At 43.2% G+C, this 26,427-nt stretch overlaps 1 protein-coding gene across 1 annotated transcript in view; it reads right to left on the bottom strand.

Annotated features, from left to right (window-relative positions):
* Positions 1 to 26,427, bottom strand: part of LOC144681428 (polycystin-1-like protein 2) — a 147,429-nt gene that overhangs the window by 83,435 nt on the left and 37,567 nt on the right. The window contains 4 exon segments of the mRNA XM_078543019.1: positions 343 to 444; positions 3,106 to 3,336; positions 13,838 to 14,031; positions 18,265 to 18,493. Of these exon segments, the coding sequence (XP_078399145.1) occupies positions 343 to 444; positions 3,106 to 3,336; positions 13,838 to 14,031; positions 18,265 to 18,493 (756 nt within the window).

Consider the following 26,427-nt stretch of genomic DNA (forward strand, 5'->3'; position numbering starts at 1 on the left):
TTGGGAACAAAAGTATCAGCTCCTTTATTGTTCCTGGGTTAAAATCCTGAAATCCCCTATCCGAGCAACAATTATCAAATGTAACACCCACCTTCTCAGGCCAACTAAGGATAGGCAATTAGTGTGCTCTTAAAATTATCATTCACATTCAAGGGAAAAAAAATAACCTTAACTGGTTATACTAGTAATTGCAACTTATGAAAAATACATCTCCCTCCAATTATGACATTGTATTCTTACTCTTTCCATAATTTTAATAGGTTATTTGAAGTACCCGATTACTCTATTAACATTTCAATTAAATTTTATTTCTACAACGTTTGTATTTTTCATTTCCCAGACCTTAGATGTAGTGCCTGCTCCTCTTCGATGACCAGTGAAAACTTTCACCAAGTAATGGTATTTGGCAAATGGATCATTATCTGCAAGAACAGTTTTTTTCACCTATATGCAAGACAGATTTTAAGCAAAGGCAATTCAATGACTTCGAAACTTCAATGCTAAGGTTTTAATACAAAACATAAAATGCTATATTTTTAATCATCAATTATTTTTAAGACTGTGCAATGGTTGATGACACGAGTGGTGTTCTAGATCGTCTATCATTGAGATGTAGAACATCAGTTAAACAATGACCCATGATCCCCACACAGAAAGATCTTAGGCGGAATTTTACAGCTCCTCCTGCTGGCAGGATTTTCAATGGGCCTTTGAACGGCTCGCCGCATTTTATGGCCCCACCCCCTCCGTGACAGGGATGTAATATTCTGCCCCTTGGTCTTAGCAGGCTCTCAGAGAAAATTCCATGTCAGTGAGTAACATCCCTTAATGGAGGGGGAAATGGAGAGAATGTGGAAATGTTTAGAAGCTGGCACCAAAGTGTAATCATCAGAGGCTTTAGAATAAGCTGCTTTCTCAGTTAATGTATGGTGACTAGCATTGGAAAGGCACTTCAAACTGAAGCAGGGGGCAAATAAATAGGATAAGTGTGATCTGTTTTTACCAATAAGATACAGTATTGCCTAACTTAATTAGAACATTTGCAGAAGACACAAAACTTGGAAGTATTGTGGACTGTGCAGAGGAAAGTGACAGACCTCAAAAGGACATAGACCAGTTGGTGGGAGGGATGGACAAATGGGAGATGAAATATAAAGCTGAAAAATGTGAAGTGATACATTTTGGCAGGAGAAATGAGGAAAGGCAATGCAAAATAAAGGATATAATTCAAAGGGTGGTTCAAGGGCAGAAAGACCTGGGGGATATATGTGCACAAATTGTTGAAGATGGCAGAATAGGTTGAGAAAGTGTTTAAAAAGGCATATGGGATCCTGAGCTTTATAAATAGAGGCATAGAGCACAAGAGCAAGGAAGTTATGGTTGACCTTTATAAAACACTGGTTCAGCATCAACTGGAGTACTCTGTCCAATTCTGGGCACTGCACTTTACGAAGGCTTTAGGGTGCATCAAAGATTTATAAGAATGGTTCCAAGGATGAGTGACTTCAGTTATATGGATATATTGGAGAAATTGGCATTGTTCACCTTAGAGAAGAGAAGGTTGAGAGGCGTTTTGATAGATGTGTTCAAAATAATAAGAGGTCCAAAGGCAACATGAGGAAAGACTTTTCTTTTACACTGTGCAGTTAGGGTCTGGACTGCACCACTTGAGAGTTTGGAGAGCCAAATTCAATGGTGAATTTGGATGATTATCTGAAGAGAAAAATTTGCAGGGCTACAGGAAAGGATGGGGCAGTGGGACCAGTTGAGTTGCTGCTGCAGAGAGTTAACATAGGTACAACAAGCCAAATGGCCTCCTTCTGTGCTATAGCAACTCTATAATTCTATGAGAACAAAAGAAGAGCATACCATCTTCAGAAAATGGGACCGCAATTCAAAAAAAATATTTGGTAGGATTGACTGCAGGTTTGAAAATCTTGTAAGACGATTTTCACTCTGATGCAAAATAAATGTTAGGAAAACTAAAATTTTTCTCTTTTGTAAGTGTCAGGGTAGTTAAACAGGTACACTAGGGGCAGAATCTTCAGTTCGGTGAGCGGGGGGGCAGGCTTTGCTCGCCGATGCATAAAATGAAGTGCGGTGACATCGGGTGTGCATCCCGACATCACCGTGCATCACTCAGATATTCAGTTTGGCAGGCTGCGCGCCCGCTGATCTGTCAAAGACCTATTAAGGCCATTTAAATATCGATCAAAATACTTAACTGAGTTGCCTGTCCAACCTTAAGGTTGGCGGGCAGGCAAAGAGCTCAGGCGGCCTTCGCATTTATCATGAAGCCTCATCCACAGGCGGCATGAGGTTTCATGAAGGTGTTTAAAGTTCAATTAAATTTTTTAATAAAATTGATTGACGTGTCCCAGCTGCCTTAAAAATGTTTTTTTTGTCTTTATTAAAATTTTTAAAAAACAAACTGATCTCGCTGAGGCAGCTCTTAGCCTCAGGGAGATTTCTGCGCTCTTTCGCACGCATGTGCGAAAAAGCGCAGGCCCTGACTCAGCCTACTCCCCCCGCCCGCACAGGGAGCGCTCAGCGCTTCCCGGTGCTCGTCACACTGGGTGGGCCTTAATTGGCCCGCCCACATAAAATGGCGGCACACAGTTGATCTCGGGCAGCGATCAGCTGCGGCCCGCCCACCCCCCACCCGCTCCCGCCCAACCCCCCCCTCCAACGGGGAGAAAATTCTTCCAAAGAAGAGTATCATTGTGTAAAACATTAGCTCACTTTGGCATATTCTATTGAATATTGTATTCACGAAAATATTGATTCAATTCGCAAATGTTCATATTTAGACCTATATGATATTTAGTATGTGGTAACATCAAGCTGATCTACAATGCCAATTTCATAGAAAAATTAATACTTACATTCTTCCAGCACCATATCACGTCATTTCTATCATTTTGAAGCACTATAGCATTTTCAAATTGCCTTCATACATGTAGTTTTAAAATGGAAAATACTGCAACAAACTCAGTTAAGCGTTAAAATAACTTTGTTACATCTTTTTGTTTCTTAATTTGTAACTGAGGTACTTAGTAGTCAATTAAATCTCCAAGTTACAGCATCTTATGAACAGTTTCTTACCTTCATTAAATCCTCTCTATCTTTCATTTGAGCCCAAATAACCAGGATGATGTAAACTCCAAAAATGGCAGCCAATAATGAGACCACCACAGAGTTGTCTTTGATCTGAGAAAATAACTTGATCGTTTCCATTACATCCACCGTATTGGGCAAGACCAGGATGGAGGTAGCAAACAAACTCAAGTGGTTGCAAAGACATTGGGTTCTTTTTAGATTTGATTTTGGGCCCACCTACCACGATAAAGATGGAACAAATGTGAATCATTCTTTCTCTGTATGAAAGACAAATTCTATAGTAGAAACTTCTAGAGTTTCCTCAGACTGGAGGAAACACCTCAGAGTGGACTGGAGGCTTGCAACGAGTGCCAAATTGAAGAATGATCCGTAATTTCCCGTTTATTTAAGAAAATCTAAATTTGTCCTAATTTATAGTAATTCATGTTTGGATTTCTCTGGAACAGAAATGGTGATTGCTCTCCATTCTGTCTGCTGGGACCAGTGCAATACTCAGTGCTGGTCTGTTTTTCAGCAACGTTTCTATATATTTCTACGGTTCTCCTCATTGGCAGGGAATATTTCCGAGCATGTTACAAAGTTGAAAAGAAAACATGGATTCTGTACTGGAGGAAAGAAGGAGGAAAGAAATAAAGGAGTTATGGGAAGGAACAGCTGAAGAGAATAATTTCAAAAGGCTTGTGGAAGTGAATTTAGGACATGGTGGGCCTAAGTTCGATAGCCTTCAAAAACAGGTGTCAGGATCGTGATGTGCAATTGAGCCACATGCGGGGCATCTGATGCAGATAACATGCCAACTTCGTGCTGCCTGCTATTTAACATTATTGCAGCATGCAGCCAGCACTAACTGTACTCTGAGTGGCTACACACCTCAGCAGGATGTATTGTGGCTGGAGCAGATGTTGGAAGTCATTCTACCTCTGACCTGGAAAAAACACAAGATTAAGCCTTCTCTCTCCCATGTTATGCCAAAGATTTTCCAACTACTGACGCCTTGGTTTAGGAGATTCAGGGCAGGAGGGATGTGCTCTATCCACAGGGGGCCAGGTGGCCCTTCAGGCGAACTCTCAGATGCCATTGAGACCAGATAGCCATGGTGATCTGTGCCAGGAGATAGCCTTGGAGATCTGGTTGCAGTGCCACAAAAAGTTCAATGACCTCACACAAGTGGTCAAGGTCAGGGAATGCCATATCTCACCAACTGCACCACAGCCTCAGACACGGCTCAACTCACCACAACCCCAGCAATCCCCTATCAATAACCTCTATCAATCACAACTCATACCTATCATTCATATGCTTCTCCTCAGCTTCAGCGCTGCGGAAAGGCTCACACCTGGATCTCAAGTTTGCACACACTGTCAGCTCTTCAACTATGACAGGCGGAGACAGTGGCATAATGGCGTTGTCACTGGACTGGTAATCCAGAGACCCAGGGTAATGCTCTGGTAATCTGGGTTCAAATCCCACCATGGCAGATAGTGGAATTTGAATTCAATTAAAAGTCTAATGATGAAGCCATTGTTGATTGTCGTAAAAACACATATAGTTCACTAATGTCCCTTAGGGAAGAAAATCTGCCATCCTCCAGATCCACAACAATGAGGTTGACTCTGAAATGGCCTGGTAAGCCACTCAGTTGTATCAAGTCAATAAAAAGGAATGAAACCAGACAGAGCACCTGGCATTGATCTAGGCACTGGAAATGACAATAGCAAACCCAGCCCTCCTGACCCTGCAAAGTCCTCCTTACTAACATCTGGGGGCTTGTGACACCACAGGGACTGCAGTGGGTCAAGAAGGCCACTCACCATCACCTTCTCAAGGGCAATTAGGGATGGGCAATAAATGCTGGCCTAGCCCGAGACGCCCATGTCCCATAAATGTATTTTTAAAAATCATCCAGGCACATTGCACCACATTGAATTACTGACACTTCCCTCTCACTTGCAGGAAAAGGTGGCACACGGCCAGAGGCAAAAGGTGCTAACCAGTGGGAACACGTCTGTGTTCACAAATATGAATCAACCTTTCTTTGTATAAAAGATAAATTCTATAGTAGAAATTTATAAGGCAAGAATTTCGGGGCAGTGGGCGGGCCCGGGAGTGGCCGGGAAACGATCCGCTGTCCGCAATTGGCCACAGCCGCGATTTCACGCTGGCTGGCCAATTAATGGGCATCCAGTATGAAACGCACGCTGAAAGGCTCAGCGCTACCAGGGTAGGGGCTGGAGGAGGGGGAGCACTGAAGTCTGCGCAGGTGCGGAGGAGAGCACAATGAAAGCTCGCTGAAGGCAGAGGGTTGCCTCAGGGGCTGAAGAATTTTAAATGCAAAAATAAAGATTTCGAAATTCTGAAAAAAATGTTCCCACATTGAACTCACTCACCTGAATATATAGATCGTAAAAATTCTGTCAAAACATTTTTTAAAATTACTATCAGGAACGTCATCCCACCTGTGGATGAGGTTTCCTAAAAAATGCAAAGGCCGACTGGCCAATTTGTCCACCCGCCAACTGTAATGTTGGACGGACAATGAAAATCACTCTTAATTAATAAATTATTGGCCTTAATAGGCCTCTTAATTGTCGGCGGGCCCGCCAACCGAAATATCACGCAAGTGCACAATGACATCGGGCGAGCGTCCAATGAGCGTCTATTTTATGCCCGATTGGGTCGGGCACACGCCCGCCCACGGGACGTAGAATTCTGCCCATAGAGTTTCCTCAGATTGGAGGAAACTCCTCAGAGTGGACTGGAGGCTTGCAATGAGTGCCAAATTACCCCAAAGGAGAAGATGGTGCTTGGAGCAACCATTGCTGAGGCTTCGGCCAGCAATGGCACTGACCCCATTGAGGATGATGATATCCTCCTACCTAATTCTTGTTTGACCTCACCCTCATCCCACAACCATACCTAATTTAGAGGCTGTAGATGGTGGAAGCACGCACCTCTTGTCCCCAAAATACTCTCCCCCCCATAAACCGCTGCTTGTACCTTCCTGTTTTCCGATACCCAAGGAATGCCACCTATTCAGGCAGCGGTGGAAGAACAACAGATGGAAGAGCCAGAAGACATAGATGATGAAAAAACACCTTGGGCTGGATTTTACAGGGTGCCATGGTCCCCAGCCCTGTGGCTAAAAAGTCAGGTTCACCCAGTAGAAGAACGGCTGCCCCGTAGCCATTTAATAGCCGAATGGATGTTCATAGTCTAGAGGCAGGACATCTGGCCCTCAGGAACAGAAAGACCTGCCTCAGAGCTGCTTGCCAATTAGTGGTCTGTGAATTGTACATGTGATTCATCTGGATACCATTTCTTCTAGTGGCTTCGAAAAACCTGAACACCAAACCGAATCTTGCACTCTGGTTCTGCACCTGGTAATGACTAAGTTACCTGGTTGTAGGTGTTGTAAGATTTCAATGCTCTTGGGATTACTGTTCAAGCATTGTATAACAGTAAATCATTGTTCACTGTGAGATATGCTGGAAATATGGTCTCAAGATGTGAATATATAGTATGTATGTTGGCCATCCTCTAACAAAAAATTCTCTGATCTGCTTACATTCTTCATCTTTTATGATGTGAACATAAGTCATTCTCTTCTATGACATAAAAGACTATTACAGTTAACCCTTTATGGGATTTAATCAAACATACTCCATTTTTAAAAATATTCCTTCATGGGATGTGGGCATCACTGGCTGGGCCAGTATTTATTGCCCATCCCTAATTGCCCTTGAGAAGGTGGTGTGAGCTGCCTTCTTGAACAGCTGCAGTCCATGTGTTGTAAGTACACACACAGTGCTGTTCGGGAGGGAGTTCCGGGATTTTGACCCAGCAACAATGAAGGAATGCCGATATGTTCCAAGTCAGGATGGTGAGTGGCTGGGAGGGGAACTTCCAGGTAGTGGCATTCCCATGTGTCTGCTGCCCTTGACCTTCTAGATGATAGGAGCCGTGGGTTGGAAAGATGCTTACTTAGGAGCTTTGATGAGTTCCTGCAGTGCATCTTGTAGATGGTCCACACTGCTCCCACTGCGCATCAGTGATGGAGGGAGTGAATGTTTGTGCATGGGGGTGCCAATCAAGCGGACTGCTTTGTCCTGGATGGTGTCAAGCTTCATGAGTGTTGCTGAGCTGCACTCATGCAGGCAAGTGGTGAGTATTCCATCGCACCTCTGACTTGTGCCTTGTAGATGGTGGACAGGCTTTGGGGATTCAAGAGATGAGTTACTCGCCTCAGGATTCCTAACCTCTGACCTGCTCTTGTAGTCACAGTATTTAAATGGCTAGTCCAGTTCAATTTCTGGTCACTGGTAACCCCAGGATGTTGATAGTAGGGGAATTCAGCAATGGTGATGCCAATGAATGTCAAGGGCAATAGTTAGATTCTCCCTTGTTGGAGATGGTCATTGCCTGGTAAATGTGTGGCACGAATGTTACTTGCCATTTGTCAGCCCAAGCCTGGATATTGTTCAGGCGTTGGACATGGACTGCTTCAGTATCTGAAGAGTCGCGAATGGTGCTGAACATTGTACAATCATCAGCAAACATCCCCACTTCTGACCTTATGATGGAAGTAAGGTCATTGATGAAGCAGCAGATTGGACCTAGGACACTGCCTTGAGGAACTCCTGCAGTGATGCCCTGGAACTGAGATAATTGACCTCCGACATCCACAGCCAATTTCCTTTGTGCTAGGTATAACTCCAACCAGCAGAGTGTTTACCCCCGATTCCCATTCACTACAGTTTTTCTAGGGCTCCTTGAAGCCCCACTCGGTGAAATGCTGCTTGATGTCAAATGTAGTCACTCTCACCTCATCTCTGGAGTTCAGCTCTTTTGTCCATGTTTAAACCAATGCTGTAATGAGGTCAGGAGTTGAGTGGCCCTGGTGGAAAACAAACTGAGCATCAGTGAGCAGCTTATTACTAAGCAAGTGCCGCTTGATGATCACTTTATTGATGATCGAGAGTAGACTAATGGGGTGGAAATTGGCCGGGTTGGATTTGTCCTGCTTTTTTGTGTACAGGACATACCTGGGTAATTTTCCACATTGCCGGGTAGATGCCACTGTTGTAGCTGTACTGGAACAGTTTGGCTAGGGGCGCGGGAAGTTCCGGAGCACAAGTCTTCAGTACTATTTGCCGGAATATTGTCAGGGCACATAGCCTTTGCAGTATCCAATACCTTCGGCTGTTTCTTGATATTATGTAGAGTGAATCAAACTGGCTGAAGACTGGCATCTGTGATGCTGGGGACCTCTGGAGGAGGCCGAGATGGATCATCCACTCGGCACTTCTGGCTGAAGATTGTAGCAAATGCTTCAGCCTTATCTTTTGCACTGATGTGCTGGGCTCCTCCATCATTGAGGATAGGGGTATTTGTGGAGCCTCCTCCTCCAGTGAGTTGTTTAATTGTCCACTACCATTCTGGATGTGGCAGGGCTGCAGAGCTTAGATCTGATCCGTTGATTGTGGAATTGCTTAGCTCTGTCTATCGCTTGCTGCTTATGCTGTTTGGCACGCAAGTAGTCCTGTATTGTAACTTCACCAGGTTGACACCTCATTTTTAGGCATACCTGGTGCTGCTCCTGGCATGCCATTCTGCACTCTTCATTGAACCAGGGCTGATGCCCTGGCTTGGTGGTAATGGTAGAGTGGGGGATATGCCGGCCATGAGGTTACAGATTGTGGTTGAGTACAATTCTGCTGCTGCTGATGGCACACGTGGATGCCCAGTCTTTAGATGCTAGATCTCTTCGAAATCTATCCCATTTAACATGGTGGTAGTGCCACACAACACGATGGAGGGTATCCTCAATGTGAAGATGGGACTTCATCTTCACAAGGACTGTGCAGTGGTCACTCCTACTGATACTGTCATGGACAGATGCATCTGCAGTAGGTAGGTTGGTGAAGATGAGGTCAAGTATGCTTTTCCCTCTTGTTGGTTCTTTCACCACCTGCTACAGACTCAGTAGAGCAGCTATGTCATTTAGGACTCGGCCAGCTCAGTCAGTAGCAGTGCAACCGAGCCACTCTTGGTAATGGACATTGAAGTCCCCCACCCAGAGTACATTCTGCGCTCTTGTCGCCCTCAGTGCTTTCTCCAAGTGGTGTTCAACATGGAGGAGCATTGATTCATCAGCTGAGGGAAGCACTATTGGTGGGTATATCAGCAGGGAGTTTCCTTGCACATGCTTAACCTGATGCCATGAGACTTCATGCGGTCTGGAGTCAATGTTGAGGATTAAAGGTTAGAGTTACTACACAGGTAAATTCGAGAGCCCGTGGGGTGGGAAGGGGCACATGTGATGGTCAGTGACAGAGAGAAGATAATGAATGGGTCTGTTGGTGAATGGAGCATCGGGATTGTGTTTACTAGTATCACACTTGGGTGAGTTGTTCACAGAAGGCCCAGCCAGAAAGAGGCTTTCTAGGTTGCTTCTTCCCTCTCGACCCTTGGCTGCTTCATGTATAGCTGATATGGCCTGTACTCATGTGTTGCGTGCAGTACGTCACCTGAGTTTCTTCACAGTGGCTCAGGCAGTAGAATCATTGTTTCAATGCACCAATGCTCTGCTTTATCATTTTTTTTTATTCTTTCATGGGATGTGGGCAAGGCTGCTAAGAGTAAACCACATCGCTATGGGTCTGGAGTCACATGTAGGTCAGACCAGGTAAGGATGGCAGGTTTCCTTCCCTATAGCGCATTAGTGACACCAATTGACAATTCTAGCTTTATATTCCAGATTTATTAATTGAATTTAAAATATGTTTGGTGGGATTTGAACCTTTGTCCCCGGAGTAGTCTAGGCTTCTAGATTAGTTCAGTGACATTACCTCTATGCCACCATCTCCACCAATTTTCACATAGCAGAACAGCTTGCATTATATGCATTCTGCACTTGTGAGTGGGTTGTCCACCGTGAACCATGTCGTCAGCAGATAGCCCTTTTCACTCAGTAGCCATCCTCTAGTTTGATGTGTTGGCTTAAATGCATTTGTCACAATGAACTGTCACAGGTTGAAACATCATGATGACTGCCAGGATACCAGGCATTGACCTGCATGATCCACTGATAATGATTACACACCAGTTGGGCCACAAGGGAGAGGAATCTTTTTCAGTTACGTTATATCTGAGTTAACATACGGCACCTGCAACATGACAAGTATGCAGTCAATGGCACCCTACACAGTGGAAAGCCTGCAATTCTGGCTCACTCCATCTGCTGCTCTCTGAGAAGAGAAGGTGAAAAGTATTTAGCTCTCCTTGGGCGGAATTTCATTCCAGCAACAGGCTCCATCTCACCAGTTACAGAAATGATGGAAGCTCTCCGTCGCTTCTGTCTAGGAGACCCAACGAAATTTAAGTCCAATTGGGCACTTAACTAGCCAGTATCGGGCCTCCCACATGATTAAGTGGGTGGAAATCCCACCCCTAAGAGGTGCCACTCAATGAGAGGCCAGCAGCTCTCCACTAGTGGTAGCACCACTCAGAGTGATGGCTGCTGCCACTAATGCTCAGGGATCATTGCTGGTTTCCTGGAGACAGGCGAGTAGGGGGGGATGGGGTTGTGGGGAGGGACTTGCCGGCGAGCTGGGGAGAGAGAGGGTTCAGATACAAGGACATAGGGGTGGCTTTCAGCAGCCATCCCACTTCCTAATGCTGAGTACCTTGATTGGGCACCGAGTGCCTGTCAACGAGTGACCCCAGCACCATCACCCCCCGACCCACCACCACCACCACCACCATCACCACGAGGTTTCAGTCAAACTCAACAGGATTTGCTGGGTGGCCTTCTGGAGTCACTGGTGACTCATGCAACCTGTTAAATCCCTGAAACACCATTAAATTCCAGTGAGGTTATCGGAAGTATGCCAGCAGGCTGGATTCCCATGTTAGGCCTTTCTCACTGCCCTCTAAATTCGGGACAGATTTCCCGATGCTGGGAATTGGAAGTGGGTACTCCCTCCTTTTCCCAGCCTCCTGCTAGCATGCCCACTCCGGGGAGTTCCATTAAATTCCAGCCATTGAGTAGAGAGACTCAGTGACCTCCCGTATGGAACAGTGGATGGAAAACCATGACATGTTACAAATATCTCCAGCTCTAGCCTGGAAGGAGCCAGATGCATTAAATTCATTGCCACAATTACCTTCACAGCCACTGGCAATGCTCTCCTTACCCTTCTCTGTGTTTGCAGATGTTGCTGCAGCGGGTGACAGTGAGGATGCCCTAAGTGAAGGGTAGACATTTCGCGCATTGTTCCTCATTGAGTTTCAGGCAGAAGAATTGCTCCTTGAACACCCTGGGCCTATATAGCCTCCTGCTGAGAACCTTTCTGTTCTTCCTCCTCCCTCTTACAACAGCTTGTCCTGCTCCATGTTCCCTCTGCTCATTCTCCAAGTTGCGCTGTATTCCAAAGGGGACTGCCTACTACTCCAACCATGTCTGGGAGCAAATGGCTTGTGCAGAAGTCTTGAAGTTAGACCCAAGTCCTTCAGCACTTGCCACTCCATTCCCTGTAGCCTTTAGCAACTTTGAAGAACTGTAGAAGCACATAATACTTGTACAGTCACAGAAAGAGCCAGTAGAAATCAATCAGTCAGTAACTAACCTGAAAGTAGTTCTTGATCCCTTTAAAAAGCACTGATGTGGTGCACTTACTGCTGCTGAATATGTGCTCAGCTACGTGTGATTAAGAGACAGTTGGCTGAGGCACTGAGCTCCAAAGTAGCTCGGATGACATCAGATCAGAGTTATGCGCTGATTAACATCCTTACCTGTATTTTGTATACTTCCACTAGGCCCTAACTGTGCGCGCACTAAAGCCCTCACAAATACGTTGTCAAATGACGCTCACACCACAGATGCCAATTTGGACGTCTAAGGCCACTCATACTGTCCAAAAAACAGGTGAAACATTTCCAAACTTTGAGCCAAGCACGTTGGTGCGATTTTGGCTTGGGGGCAGGGGGTATTTTTGAAGACATGGCTAATGGTTTCAAAGGTGGACACTGTTGCACAAGCAGTGAATAACATAATTTCAGAGGTAGTTTTCAGAATATATGGCTGCAGGAGATTACTAAATTATGGTGAGCAAGGCAATAGCAGATTTAGAGAGCAAGGGTGACCATCTTGAAGTTACGGGGCTTAAGGTATGGAGTTTGGAGCCATGGAGGTGATGGGAACATGAGGCTTTTGCAGGTGAAGATGCAGGTTGCAACATTCTGAATGAGTTGTAATTTGTGATGGTGGAAATGGAGAGCAGCTTGGGGGACGTTAAAGAAGTCAAACGTTGCGGTTATAAAGATGCAAGTCAGGCGTTTTTCCACTAATATAATAACTATCTGATGAATCTCCCTCAATTGGAGGTAGACAAATGGGTGGCTTTGTTTATTTTTAATTAAGTATTTCTTTTTAGCTTTTCGAATTGGCATCTCACAGAATGAATTTGACACTTTTGATTATTCAATGGGAGCTGAACAATCCCCAGCAGTCTTGTAATAGAGTAAGTGTTTGATCTTTTCAGAAAATATTCCTTTATATTCCTGATTGTTTTGTGGAGGGCACTGAGTTATTGGCAGCTTAGGGTTGGGTGTACATCTGTTTTCTTTGCTGATTTAATGGTGAGTGTGCTTTGGTTCTCTCATGTACTACAACCCATCTATAAGCATCTGTTAAGTATGTAATTGAATACACCATTCACACTGTAGATCTCTACTGGAGTAAATTTCATCTGATCTCCAGTGGAATCATGACAATGAAAATTCCCAGCATTTTGCCAGCGTGAAAACTAATTTGTGGTTTCATGCGATATAATACAGCACTGTGACAATGTGACAATGGAATCAGTCAGTATCTCAGCACATTATAAATTCTGAATCAACATAGTTGCACAGGTTTTAAATACTTGAATATTTTGCCAGCTTAAATAAAAGCAAAGTACTGCGGATGCTGGAAATATGAAACAAAAACAAAAATAGCTGGAAAAACTCAGCAGGTCTGACAGCATCTGTAGAGAGGAATACAGTTAACGTTTCGAGTCCGTATGACTCTTCATCAGAACTAAGAAAATATAGATCCCTTCCCCCCCCACCCCGCCCCACTAGGGTTATATGTCACTTACTCGTCCTGCTTTCCACCCTTAATGTCACCATTAGCACATTCCTTAGCTAATATCACCACCGTCAACACCCCTTTATCCTTTTGTCTATGACATCTTTGGCAATCTCTTCTTTGCCTCCACCTATCACTGGCCCCCAATCCAGCTCTACCTGTCCCACTCCCCTCAACCAGCTTATATTTCACCTCATTTCTCTATTTCCTCAGTTCTGATGAAGAGTCATACGGACTCGAAACGTTAACTGTATTCCTCTCCGCAGATGCTATCAGACCTGCTGAGTTTTTCCAGCTATTTTTGTTTTTATTTTGCCAGCTTGTTTTGCTCAATACAATGCGGTTTTCTATTTTCAGCAATTTTCCTTTATTGCAGGTCTGCTGCTGATGGACAGTGGTCGAAATGCTTTGTGCAATCTAATGGAGTGATCATTTCTGATTTTGCTACATTAATGCTGCATGGAGGCCTGTAACATTTAACAGCTTAGAATAAACCATGTTTTTGTCAGTTACAATCTGTTGCATGTAGCAGAAAACTTAGAATGCCGTTTTCAGTTTTATATAGTGTTGAAACTTCATTCATCTTACCTTACAACCATGTGTTGACCAATGATCCTGCATTTCATCCCAATATAAGCATTTAGTACTGATGGTATTTATAGTAAAATTTGTATTATTGGCCTCTGAAATGTTTGACTGCTGGAGGGGCTTGGCTGCTAAATAATAAGTACTGTTCCTGCCCATTAACATTTCAGAAGTTATAACCCAATTGTAGGCTTCAACTGGAAAGACATAAATAATGGAAAAATGTACAGTTTATTGTTACCAGGTAAGATTCCAAAATAAAAACTTAACCTGTTAAAGACAGGGCGTATATAAAAAGCCACATATACCGTATTGAATCTAAGAGCAGAACCGCAGAAAATTACAGCACAGAAGGAGGCCAATTGTCCCATTGTCCCTGTGCAAGAGAAATCCAATTAGTCACGGTCTCCTGCACTTTGCACCTGTCAACTTTTCCTTTACAAGTATTTAAAATTTACTATCAAATCTGATTCCACCAGCCTCTCAGGCAATGGTTTCTAGATCATAACAATTTGATACATGAATAAAAAAATCTTCTCTCTCCCTGGGTCTTTTACCAATCATCTTAAGTCACTGCATATCCTCTGGTTATCAATCCTCCTACCAATGGAAATAGTTTCTCCCTATCTAGTATAACAAAATACCCCTTAATTTTTAACAAGTCTATTGTATCTCCCCTTAACCTTCTCTACTGATCTAAAGGGAACAGTCCTAATTTCCTTGCAAATATACTGAAATGCTGAGCTTAGGATTGGACAAGTCCACGGCTATTTATATGGAACTTCTGAAAGTTTTTACAAGATCTTTGAGGTTTATAACTATTTAAGTTCCTGCTATACTATCTTTTAAGTCCTTTTGTTCAAACTCCATAACTGGACACCATTTTCATATTTTCCTAACTACATAGGGTAGGAGGGTCATTTGGTTGTCCCTGCCCGTTTCAAGTCACCCCAGGCCCAGGTAAGGATATGCCGAGTGTTACAAGCCATGGTCAATGGTGGAACCAGCGAGTTTAAAAACTCAAGGGAGAACGTTCAGCTGCTTACAGGTAGAGGATCCTTTGAGAAGAAGACTTGTACTTCCTTTAAGCACATATGAGGAACACAATGGGAAACCAGTGCATGTATTTTTTTCCCTAAACACTGAAGTTGAAAATGGGAGGTTCTTATGAGCAACAAAAGAAGAAAGTGCAGGACTGTGCAGGAGAAATGAGCAGAGGACCTAACCTTGGGCAGATCACCACTACATTAGTACAGTGCCCAGAGTTTTATTTCCCTATAAGGACTTGTCTTTCTGCTTGTTCACTTTATGCCATCATCTTAAACATTGAGATGCGCCAATATTTTCTGACCAGTAAGTGGAAGGTGCACAGAGGATTTATTGTGTGTTAAAGGTTGGATTTGCAGCATAAAAGTGAACACTTGCATTGTTTTTGTTTTAAATTTATAAGAAGAACAAAATTGTAGCTTATGGTAACATTTTCACAATTTTCTTGATCAGTAAACCTTATAATTGATAGGTATCATCACAAGAGCAAACTGCCTACTTTGGGCCACCTACTACCCAGATCTCTTGCCTTCTATCCTGTGCCATGGCTACTCCCAAAGACATGCTGTCATCAACTTATCAGTCCCATGTGCACGTTCAACCACACATTCTCATTGCTTCACATGCCTTTGTGCCTATTGATACTCCTGAATGAGTGTGACAACCTTTGACCTGGAAGCAGTACACTAAGGAACATTTGAAAATTCTTCAAAATATCTGTGGAATCTGTAACTGCTTTTAAAAATGTTTAGAAAGGGCTTTTAAGCATTTGGATCAATTTTATAAAGGGGTTGATTGTAACTTTCTTGGATATTAAGAAATAGGGGCCCACCTGACCTGATGACCCTTGATCTCAAAGCATCAACAACAGGAAGAAAGTTAAGAAAGAAGCCATGTAGTTGGCAGATACAAAGGAGAGCTGCAGACACAAAGGAGAGCTACAGGCAGAGGAACAAGAGGGTGAAGACAATCAGTACACAGAGACAGACACAAAGAGAAAGCAGACTGAGACAGAAAGAGGAGCTCAGAATTCTTGCAAGGAGAAGCAAATCACTCTCTGGAAGAGGTCAGATTTTCTGTTTGGCAAAATGGAGCTGGAGTTCATGGAGGTACTGTGCAAGCTAGCTAAAAAACTGTCTAAAAATTGGAAAGCTGTGTGAATAGCTCAGAGATGCTAAAGAGCTCGTGTTTTCCCAAAAGCGGCCAAACCGTGAACCGAGTATTATTGGTCGGCCAGTTGAAAAGGAGCTCTGGAATGTTATACCATCAGGACTGTCATGACTTGAGAGAGGGAAGTGTGCCTTGCTGATGATAATTATACCCATGAAACCTGGGGGCTAAAGCTGTCGTTGGATGGGACTCCTCACCTGTCCTACATGAATAAAGAACAATATATTGTGTAACTATGTAGTTATGCAGTGCCACGTTTATGTGAGGGTAAGAAGTATTTTTGTTGAATCCAATATTTAAAGTGAAATTTAGGGCCAGGACTTCCGTGACTGCCATTCAGAGTTGGATTGCCACTCTGCTCCTATTTACTTACCCTGAACCCTGAAATACAGCCGCACCTTTCTCACCCAACCTTCTGACTCAGGTCGGGTGAGAAAAGCACAGCCTGGCGGGTTCCCGCGGCCTTCTGTCAAGTGCGACAGCATCAGGTAAAAGGAAGACATGCCCCTTTTTATGGCACTAACTGTCGTCAGGCAAGTAAGTTTAGAGGTCCAGCCACTTTGAGAAGTGGGTGGGTGGTTGTGGATGCGGGCGGGATGCAGGCCGGGGGTGGGGGGGGGCGGAGGAGGGGGTTGTGGATGCGGGCGGGGGGTGGGGAGGGTTGTGGATGCAGGGGGGGGGTCCCCCAGTACAACTTAGGGGTACGCCCTGAGTGCGAAGCCCTGGAGATTGGAAGTTATGAAGTATAATTTGTCTGTTAATTCATGTGTAATTTGCATTGGTTCTGATTTGTTTTAAAATAAAAGCTACAAAAAGTGGAATCTTGTTGGTAATTTCTTCAATTGGGGGGTCATTCAGTAAATTTGGTTATTTTGGGTTACAGTTCCCCCACAAGGATCGTAACAATGTGCCCTCTCACCTGAATCAGAACCTCTAACACCATCCTGAATGAGTATCAATCTGCCCTTCACCTCACCCCACCAAATAAAAATTTGTTATCTTTCCATTGACAGCACTTCAGTGACCTATTTCCCCCTGCCCTTCTCCAATGACCAGCTTTTCTACCACCCTTCCCCCAAGCATTCCCACCCTAGGCAAACTCTATGTCAACCAAGTGGCAGGAAATCAACCCACATCCTTGTAGCACCTCATCAGACCAAGTATGTAGATTGGTTTGGCCCAGTATAGCCGGGTACCTGGGGTAACAGGGTCATTTGAGACATCAGGGAGTTGTCGTCTTGCCATTTTGATAGCTCCCCAACAGGTGGCCAGTGGTGTTGTGATCAGCGTAGGGGGCCGAGTGATGGGTGGGGAGGGATGAGGGATTCAGGGGGGGCCATGTTCAGGGTTGTCCATGTTCAGGGTTATGAGCCATGATCAATGGCAAAACTAGCAAATTTTCGGTGGTGGTGGCAGAGGAGCTAAAGCCTCGAGGGACAATGGCTGCTTACAGACAGAGAATCCTTCAGAAAGAGGACATGTGCTCCTTTAGGCATAGATGAGGAAGGCAATAGGAAAACACCTCAAGTATTCTTTCCCTAAACATACTGTTCATTGCTCATTGAAGTAGAAAAATGGGAGGTTTTTACAAGCAACTGACTTTGAGGTATTGACAAATGAACAGAGAACCTGCCCTTGGGCAGATCAGCACTACATAATCCAATACCCTTGCATAGAGAAAGCAACTTTAACCCTACCCCCCCCCACCTCCCCCCGCCCACCCCCCACTGCTTGAAACTCTTTGCCCCTATGACTATCCTACTATCCTACATATTTATCCCACCCCTACTGTCTTGCCATCCCTTTTCCTCCATTCTCCTCTTCCTTTCCTCCTTGCTAATTTTCTACATCCTATTTGTCTCTCTAATTCTCAACCCTATTCTCTTCCCCCGCCCCCCCTCATCTTCATCTCTGCTGCCCCTCTCCTCCATCCTTCTCTCTGTTGGTTCTTTTCTCCATACCCACTTCTCCCTCCTTCTCCCTGTCTCTATCCACTTCCCTATCCACATCCCCTTACTTTCCCACACTCTACCTTCTCCTTTCCTCCTTTTCCCTCGATGCAAATATTTCCCTGCCTCTAACCTTGCCTTCTAAGAATACTGCACTTAGTCTTGATTGCCAGTAATTTAATTTTTAAAGCTGTTCTCAATCTCCCAGAACTATATTCACATTCATGGTTTTCATAGTAACAAAATCAGATAGTATAATTTTACCTTTGGTACTGTTCAGTGGAATTAAGCTTGTTTCAAATTCATAGAGTGTCTCATTGGGCTTGAATGCATAGTTGAAGTACAGCTGCACTGAAGTAACTGGCTCACTTTCTACAGAGATTACAATAGCTGAATCAGTATCAGTTACATGGAACTTATGGATGACTGGGTTCATCAATGTGGTATATGTAGCTGGGAAAAGTTGGTTTGAGTTTGATCTGGGAATTATAATCTTAAAGAGAAAAAGAAAGACAACATTTAGTTTGATTTAATTAATGTAAATAGAGTGAAAAATTTAAAACAATTAAAATATAACTATATGTGAAGAAGCAAAAACACATTGCAATATACCTGTCGTCACCTTCCTTACAGCATTATTTGTAATTACCTCAAAGGTGTCTGACAAATTCTTAATTTTCAGTTCTGCGCCTTTTGAAGATAAAGATATATTGGTCATAGATCCACTGACATTACTTTGCTCAATCCAGATGAAGGGAATTTCCTTAAAATTAAGCATCTAAAGACATAGGTGGGGAAAAGTGCAATTAAAAATCAGAGAGAAATTTTGTTATCAGCAGGTTAAGCATTCACTGTTATCAACAACATAACTGCTACCCTTATGCATGGTTTAAACAGCAAACTGCAAAATATGAAATATTTCCAAGCCTCGCCCATCTTAAATGATTTACAACTGTTGCTTGTAAACTACCAAATGGTCTGATATATTACATTGCTAGCCAGGAACTATCCTCCAGTTGCTCCATAGTGACAATATGTGATTGTATCATGTATGAACAGAAGATAACATCACTGACAGTAATTTCTACTCTCAAATCTTTAATGGATTATATATACTTGGATGATCCTATAAGTGTGCTAAAATGTTTCATTTCTTTGAGTTCACCTGATATAAAAAATCTTTGAAACAAAACGATGAAATCAGTGTACAAGGTTAGAAACACACAACAATATGAGTTACTTGTATTTATTCCAATTTAATATACGGTATTCACTGCTCATGTTGTGATCTCTATGTTGGGGAGACCAAAATCAGAGTGAGTGATAGTCTTTCTGAACACCTTGGTTCAATCTGCAAGTGTGGCCCTGAGCTTCCCATCGCTTGGCACACAGTAATGCCAACCCCATCGTATCTTAAATCAAGGGACATACTCTTAAAAATCAAAGGATTTGGTAGATAAATCATGAGCCTTTGCTCTTTTCAAACATAAATCAATATAGAAAAAAGGTCTGAAAAGACAGGTACAGAATTGTCAAAAAGGAAAGCATATTTCCTTGTAATCGCCTGTCAAATATCAACAGCATAGAAACTAATGACCTCCTTTTCCTCTAGAAAAAATACCACATTAATATGTAAATCTAGACAATACTTAACAAACTAAAATGCTCCACAAGGAAATATTAACAAATCACTGCGTTCAGTGATCCAGTGAGGCTACTGGAAAAACAGAAGTCAATAGAGCCAGAAAGTCTGCCGAATGCAAAATTCAGTTATTTGCTATTTAATAGCTTCTTCTGTAAAGGATTGGTCTCAGTCTAATAATATATTAGGTGTTTGCATCTTACTAAATAATCTTGGCAATGCACACGCTACAGGCCTTACAAACTTTTCATTAACCTTCCTGTGTAACGTATAAACAATTCAGATTAAGTGAATAAAACCTTTCTGAAGCTTTACAATGTTTAAAACCCAGGCAGATCTGATCACTAGGTGCAGTAAATCAGCACCAACCACAAGGTGCAAGTTGCATCACCTAAGTGATCAGTCAGTGTTTGTCCTCAAGCCTTGAGCAGGGCAGGGTGCCAATGTTATATCTTGCTGCAAGTCTCCTTTGAAAGGGAATATTTGGTCCACCATTCTTCCAGACATGGGAGTTGCCATTAACCCTTGTTGCTTGTTGCCATAACAACTCAAGTGAGATCTCCATCCAATGACTGGTTGAGCTGCCACCCGGTAAACTCTGGGGAAAGCCTCTGCCTCTTTCACGGGCATGTGTGTGAGTTGGGATTGTCCAATTGTGAGATCATGAATGAAGCTCAGAAATAGCGTTTGTCATGACGAGTTGGTGTGTCTGTTTAATTATCCTCCCACTGTCGCTCTGGCCTCCTACACTGTTCTAATGAAGCTTCACAGAAGCTCAAGGAACAACACCTCATCTTTCAATTAGGCACTTTACAGTCTTCCAGACTCAACATTGTATTCAACAATTTCAGAATCATAGCCACTGCTCCTACTTTTCCAGCTGCTGGTAATGATTCTGCTGTTGCCATTTACACCTCTGCTGGAGTCATCTTTTGTTTCTTTTCTTGGCCATTACTGTACCATCTCTTTGTTTTACACCATCATCCCTTTAGTCTTTTAATGACTCCTACCTTCTAACCAATCACAGACCTTCCCCTCCTTTGTCTTCCTGCCCAACTTCATCCCTCCCGTCCACCACCTCTTTCCCTGCCTCTGAACTTGCTTAAAAACTGTTACATCCCTAGCTTTTTCCAGTTCATGACGAATGGTCATCAACTTGAAATATTAACTGCTTTTCTCTCCACCGATACAGCCTGGCCTGCTGAGTATTTCCAGTATTTTCTGTTTTTATACCACAATGTGATGTATTAATTCATCCTGCAATGCTTAATTTATACCATTCATACCATTACTGTTGCATAAGTCCACTCGCCATAGAGCTTCCAAAAGTATACGTCCCTACATCAGCCCCCGTTAAACTGAGTAGATGATCAGCATGATAAAAACCTGTGGATAAAGGTAGGGCAATTTCTATATTTCATTAAATAAACAAATGCAAGAGCAGCCAACTGATTGAGGCAGCGATGGTGACCTTTAGCTGAGGGGAGGCTAGAGAGCAAAATGGGCCTGAACAGAAGTTCAGCGCTGATAGTGAGCATGAATTGGCAAGACCAAACAAGTAAGTAAAAATTTGTCCCAATTAATTCATGCTAGAGTCACATAAAATTTAGGAGTATAGTAATGGCAGAATCAGGAGCAAAGCTGGTAATGTCTGCCGCCTCTCTGATGAGAGACATCCTGAATGTGCTATCTTTTCAGGAGGCTTAGATGTGCTTGAAACATCAAAAAGTTGTGTCACCTGAGCAAATGAATATTGAGCTTGAGAAACAGCAGGATACACATGCACTATTAAGTGACAAGGAACAAGCTTGTCCAGAAGGTGGTCACCCTTGAAGTCATGGATGAGAAGCATATGGTTATCAACAGAAGAAGAAGGAACCAGGATAGGACAACCCTGTGGATCTAGACATATCCGTGTTCTGGAGAAATATTTTGAGAACAATATGTGAGAAACAGATGTGTGTGATTATGAACGTCCCCATGGTATTGTAGGAAAGTGGTAGTTCAGTATTCTACAAAAATATAGACATGGAGTCCTGAATGGTATATTCCCTCCCAGGTGTCAAGATAAAGGACATTATAGCATGGGTGGAAAACTTCCGAAAAAGGAGGGACACCATCCAAAAGTCATGTTTTACACTGAAACCAAATGAGTAGGCTGGAGGCCTTGCAGACAGAGTTTGAGGAATGAGATTTTAAACTAAAGTGAATCTCAGTAATCTCAGCATTACTTCTGGTGGTGGGCATTATCTTTTGTTTGCATTTTTCACAGGCTAATTAACAGACTGCCAGGTCACAACTTGGACGCTCCTTCCATGGCAAGGATTGGTGTTGGGGCTATTGCTGTTTGCAGTATATTTAAAGCTGTCTAAGTTTGTTGCCATTACCAAATTGGGGTGTAAGGGAACAAGAAAATCCAGTACATATAGGATTGATGGAAAGTTGGCTGATGAGAAGCAAATGAACAATAATAAATTTATTAGAGCAGCAAAGGGCAAATCAACAGTGGAAATATAAATTAAGCTACTCTAAACCATAGAACACAATCCAGGGGAGGCATTGATGGAGAATATTGATGGATAGCTCACTGAAACTGACAGTGCAATATACAGAAGTAGAAAACTAACCAAATCTCTTTATATTGCCAGAGGGAGAAAACAAAACTAATGCAATAACAGCCTAGAAATTTCACCTCAGTGCCTAACATGTCCAGCAGTCACGTCCCTCAGCATCTAGGTGTCTGGGGCCTGCACCTGAACCAGGTAGTAACCACTTGGCATATGCAAATAGGGGCCTGACATCCAAATTAGGTGTCCTTTCCAAAACTGGACTGTCCTGAACGTAGCCAGGTGGGGGGGTGGAGTCTGCCATGTCAGATGACAAGGTCTACATGTGGTCCAACCAATGTTCCTTAAAGGGATTGCTGGAGATCATCACAAAAAGGTTGAGCCTTTTAAAAAAGAATACATATCTGAATGTGGAGCTGGGAAGAGAAGGAGTACTCCTGCCAGCTCCAGAACCCTTCCAAAGACCATTTCTGGCTCCTGCTTAGATCCCTCCTGGTCCTGATCACTATCCAGCTACCCTAATAGAAATGTGCATATGTTGTTGGTCGGTGAGGACAGCATCAGATTAGCTGCACTCATAGTTCAGTACCCTGGTGCCATTCCCTCTCCAGATTCACACATTGTCACCAATCTGGGGCCATTTAAATGAAGCATTGAGAATGACCACTATCCATAAAACACCAACTCTACCCTAATAAGGAGGAGGAGAGATCTGGGACCGAATAAAAGAAAGAAAGAATGCTCACACAGCCACTGCGTATCACCACTTACATAGGAGTAGTACAAAGTCACTAACTAATATAATAATATTATATGTTGCAAGATCACACCCAAGAAAGCCCAAAACAGATAATTCCCAGTGAGACATTTGATTCATCATAACCCTTAAACGTGTACATACCCGTAATTGAACTTCTTTATCTGAAATATCCTGAAGGTCTTCAGAATTTGGGAGAGTGCAACTAAATGGATTTGTCTCTAAGGTATTAAACCTGCTTGCTTTCATATCCCTTGAATTACACCTGAAGTAATAACAAAAGAGGATTATAAAGCTTGCATTATGTGAGTTGGTAAAGCTGTGCACCAATTAAAGTGGAAGATGCCATTGTTCTCATTTGCTTTGTAACTGTAACAGTACTCTGAGGTAAAGTATCATTCATGTCAGCAAAATGCTTGGACCCATTCACTGTTCCAATTATGGAATCAGCAGTAATTCAAGAAACCTACTTTTGTCACAACACACTACACATCAATTCTTCACAACTCAAATTTAATCTTTACCTCCTGATACTGTATGGTCGCCTCCCATTTTGTCACTCGCCACAGGAAAAGGAGCCGAGAGGAGGATCTGCGGGAGATACTCATGGAGTGGGGAGAGGATAAGTACTACCCGGGGAGCACAGCCTACATCATTGATCTTCAGGGAGAGGAGAGGAGAGATGCACCTGAGGGAGAAACTCACAGAGCAGGGAAAGGTGCTTCCGAGAGTCCGGGAGCGCACTGAGTTTGAAAAAAGTGAACAGCCAACATTACAGGAAAACTGTAAGTTGTTCAGCTGGTGAGTAACTGTTCTTAGGGAGGGTGTGGAGGTAGCTGGAAATTAGAAAAACGTGACATTTTAAATAATTGTTAAATAGCTAAAGTATGTTAAGTATTAGTTAGACTTATCAGTACTAAGGTTCATCACAGTTGTTAGATTTCTTAAGTTAAGGCCAAGTAATAAAAAGTTAATATAAGTAAACCAAAGTAAAATAAAGTTAATATAAGTGAAGTAAAGTTAAAGCATGGCAGGGAAGCTCAGTCACATTGAATGCGTGTACTGTAGTATGTAGGAAGTTGTGGATGCTACCAGTGACCTGGACAACCACAAGTGCAGGAAGTGTCATCAGCTGCAGAAACTTGAGCTCCAGGTTTGGGAACTCAAGTGGCGCCACTGTGGCGCATCTGTGAGGCTGAGAGCCACATGGATAACAAGTTCAGAGAGGTGGTCACACCGCAGGTTAGGAGCATGGAGGCAAAAAGGGAATGGGTGGCCACCGAGCAGTCCAAGAGAACCAGGCAGGTAGTGCTGGAGTCTCCCGAGGTCCCACTCGCTTATCAGTTTTTCATTTTGGATGCTGGTGAGGGCATTGGTTCCTTGGAGGAGTGCAGTCAGAGACAAGCTTGTGGCACCATGGGCGGCTCAGCTGTACAGGAGCGAAAAAGAAAGGAAGAGCAGTAGTGATAAGGGATTTGTTAGTTAGGGGAACAGACAGCCGTTTCTTTGGCCATATTCGTAACTCCAGGATGGTATGTTGCCTCCCTGGTGCCAGGGTCAAGGATGTCATGGAGCAGCTGCAGGACATTCTTCTGGGGGAAGGTGAACAGCCAGAGGTTGTGGTCGGTACCAATCACTTAGGTTGGAAGGGGTGAAAGTCCTGTAAGCAGATTTCAGGGAGCTAGGAAGGTGATTGAAAAGCAAGGCCTCTAATGCCGTAACCTCAGGATTATTTCTAGTCCCACGTACTAGTGAGCACTAGAAATAGGAGAATTGAGCGATTGGACACGTGGCTGGAGAACTGGTGTAGGAGGGAGAGCATCAAATTTCAGAGGCATTGGGACCAGTTCTGGGCAGGTGGGACCTGTGCAAGATGGACAATCTGCATTTTTAGCAGGACCAGACTAATATCCACACAGGGAGATTCGCTAGTGCTGTTGGGGAGGGTTTAAACTAGATTGGCAGGGGATGGGAACCTGAGAGGGAGCTCGGATTCGAGGGCAGCAAAACTGCTAAAAGGAAGTTGAAAAGGAAGTGGGCAAGCAGCAAATAGCGTCAGAATAGAGCTATAGTTAAAAAAGCAGAATTAAAACATCCTATCTGAATGCATGTAGCATTCACAAAAAGGTTGATGATTTGAATGCACAAATTGAGATAAATGGGTATGATTTAATTGCCACTATGGAGACATGACTACAGAGTAACCAAGATTGGGAACTGAATATCCAAGGATATTCAGCATTTAGGAGGGATAGGCAAAAAGGACAACGAGGCGGGGCGGCACTCTTAATAAGGGACAAGGTAAGTACATTAGTGAGAGAGGATCTTAGATCGAAGGATCAAAATGTAGAATCAGCCTGGGTGGAGTAAGAAACAGCAAGGGGCAGCAAGCATCGGTGGGAGTTGCTTATAGGCTGCCAAGCTGTAGTGGTAATGTTGGGAATGGTATAAATCAGGAAATTAGAGATGCATTTAACATGGGTAACGCAGTAATAATGGGTGACTTCAATTTACACATAGACTGGGTTAGCCAAATCAGCAATAATGCTAAGATAAAAGCAAAACACTGCGGATACTGGAAATCTGAAATATAAATAGAAAATGCTGGAAAAACTTTGCAGGTCTGACAGCATCTGTGGAGAGAGAAACAGAGTTAACATTTCAAGTCTGTATGACCCTTCTTCAGAGCTCTGGAGAAGGGTCATACAGATTCAAAACATTAACTCTGTTTCTCTCTCCACAGATGCTGTCAGACCTGTTGGGTTTTTCCAGCATTTTCTGTTTTTATTCCAGAAATAATGCTGTTGGGATTGAATTCCTGGAATATATACAAGATGGGTTTCTGGAGCAGTACATTGAGGAGCCAACTAGGGATCAGGCTATTTTTGATCTAGTGTTGTGTAATGTGAAAGGGCTAATTAATAACCTTGCTGTAAAGGAGCCTTTGGGAAATAGTGACCATAATATGATAGAATTTCGCATGCAGTTTGAATGCGATATAGTTCATTCTGAAACTAGTGTCTTATATCTGAAGAAAGGAAGTTATGAAGGTTTGAGAGGCAAGTTGGCTATGGTGGATTGCGGAAATACACTAAAATATTTGATGGTAGACAGGCAATGGCTAGTGTCTAAAGAAATACTACATGGTCTGCAACAGGTATACATTCCTCTAAGGCACCAACGCGCAATGGGCAAGGTAAATCAATCGTGGTTAATGAAAGAAGTTAAAGATTGCATTAGATCAAAGGGAGTGGTTTATAAGCATGCCAGAAAATGTGGTAAACCCGAGGATTGGGAGCAATTTAGAACCCAGCAACAAAGCTGATTAAGAAAGGGAGAGGATTTGAATGCAAACTAGGAAGGAACATTAAGGCGATCTGTAAAAGCTTCTTTTGGTTGGTGAAAAGGGAAAAATTAGCTAGGACAAATATGGGCCCATTACAGGTGGGGATAGGAGAATT

This window comes from Cetorhinus maximus, chromosome 6 (assembly GCF_964194155.1).
Source record: "Cetorhinus maximus chromosome 6, sCetMax3.hap1.1, whole genome shotgun sequence".
NCBI lineage: Eukaryota > Metazoa > Chordata > Chondrichthyes > Lamniformes > Cetorhinidae > Cetorhinus > Cetorhinus maximus.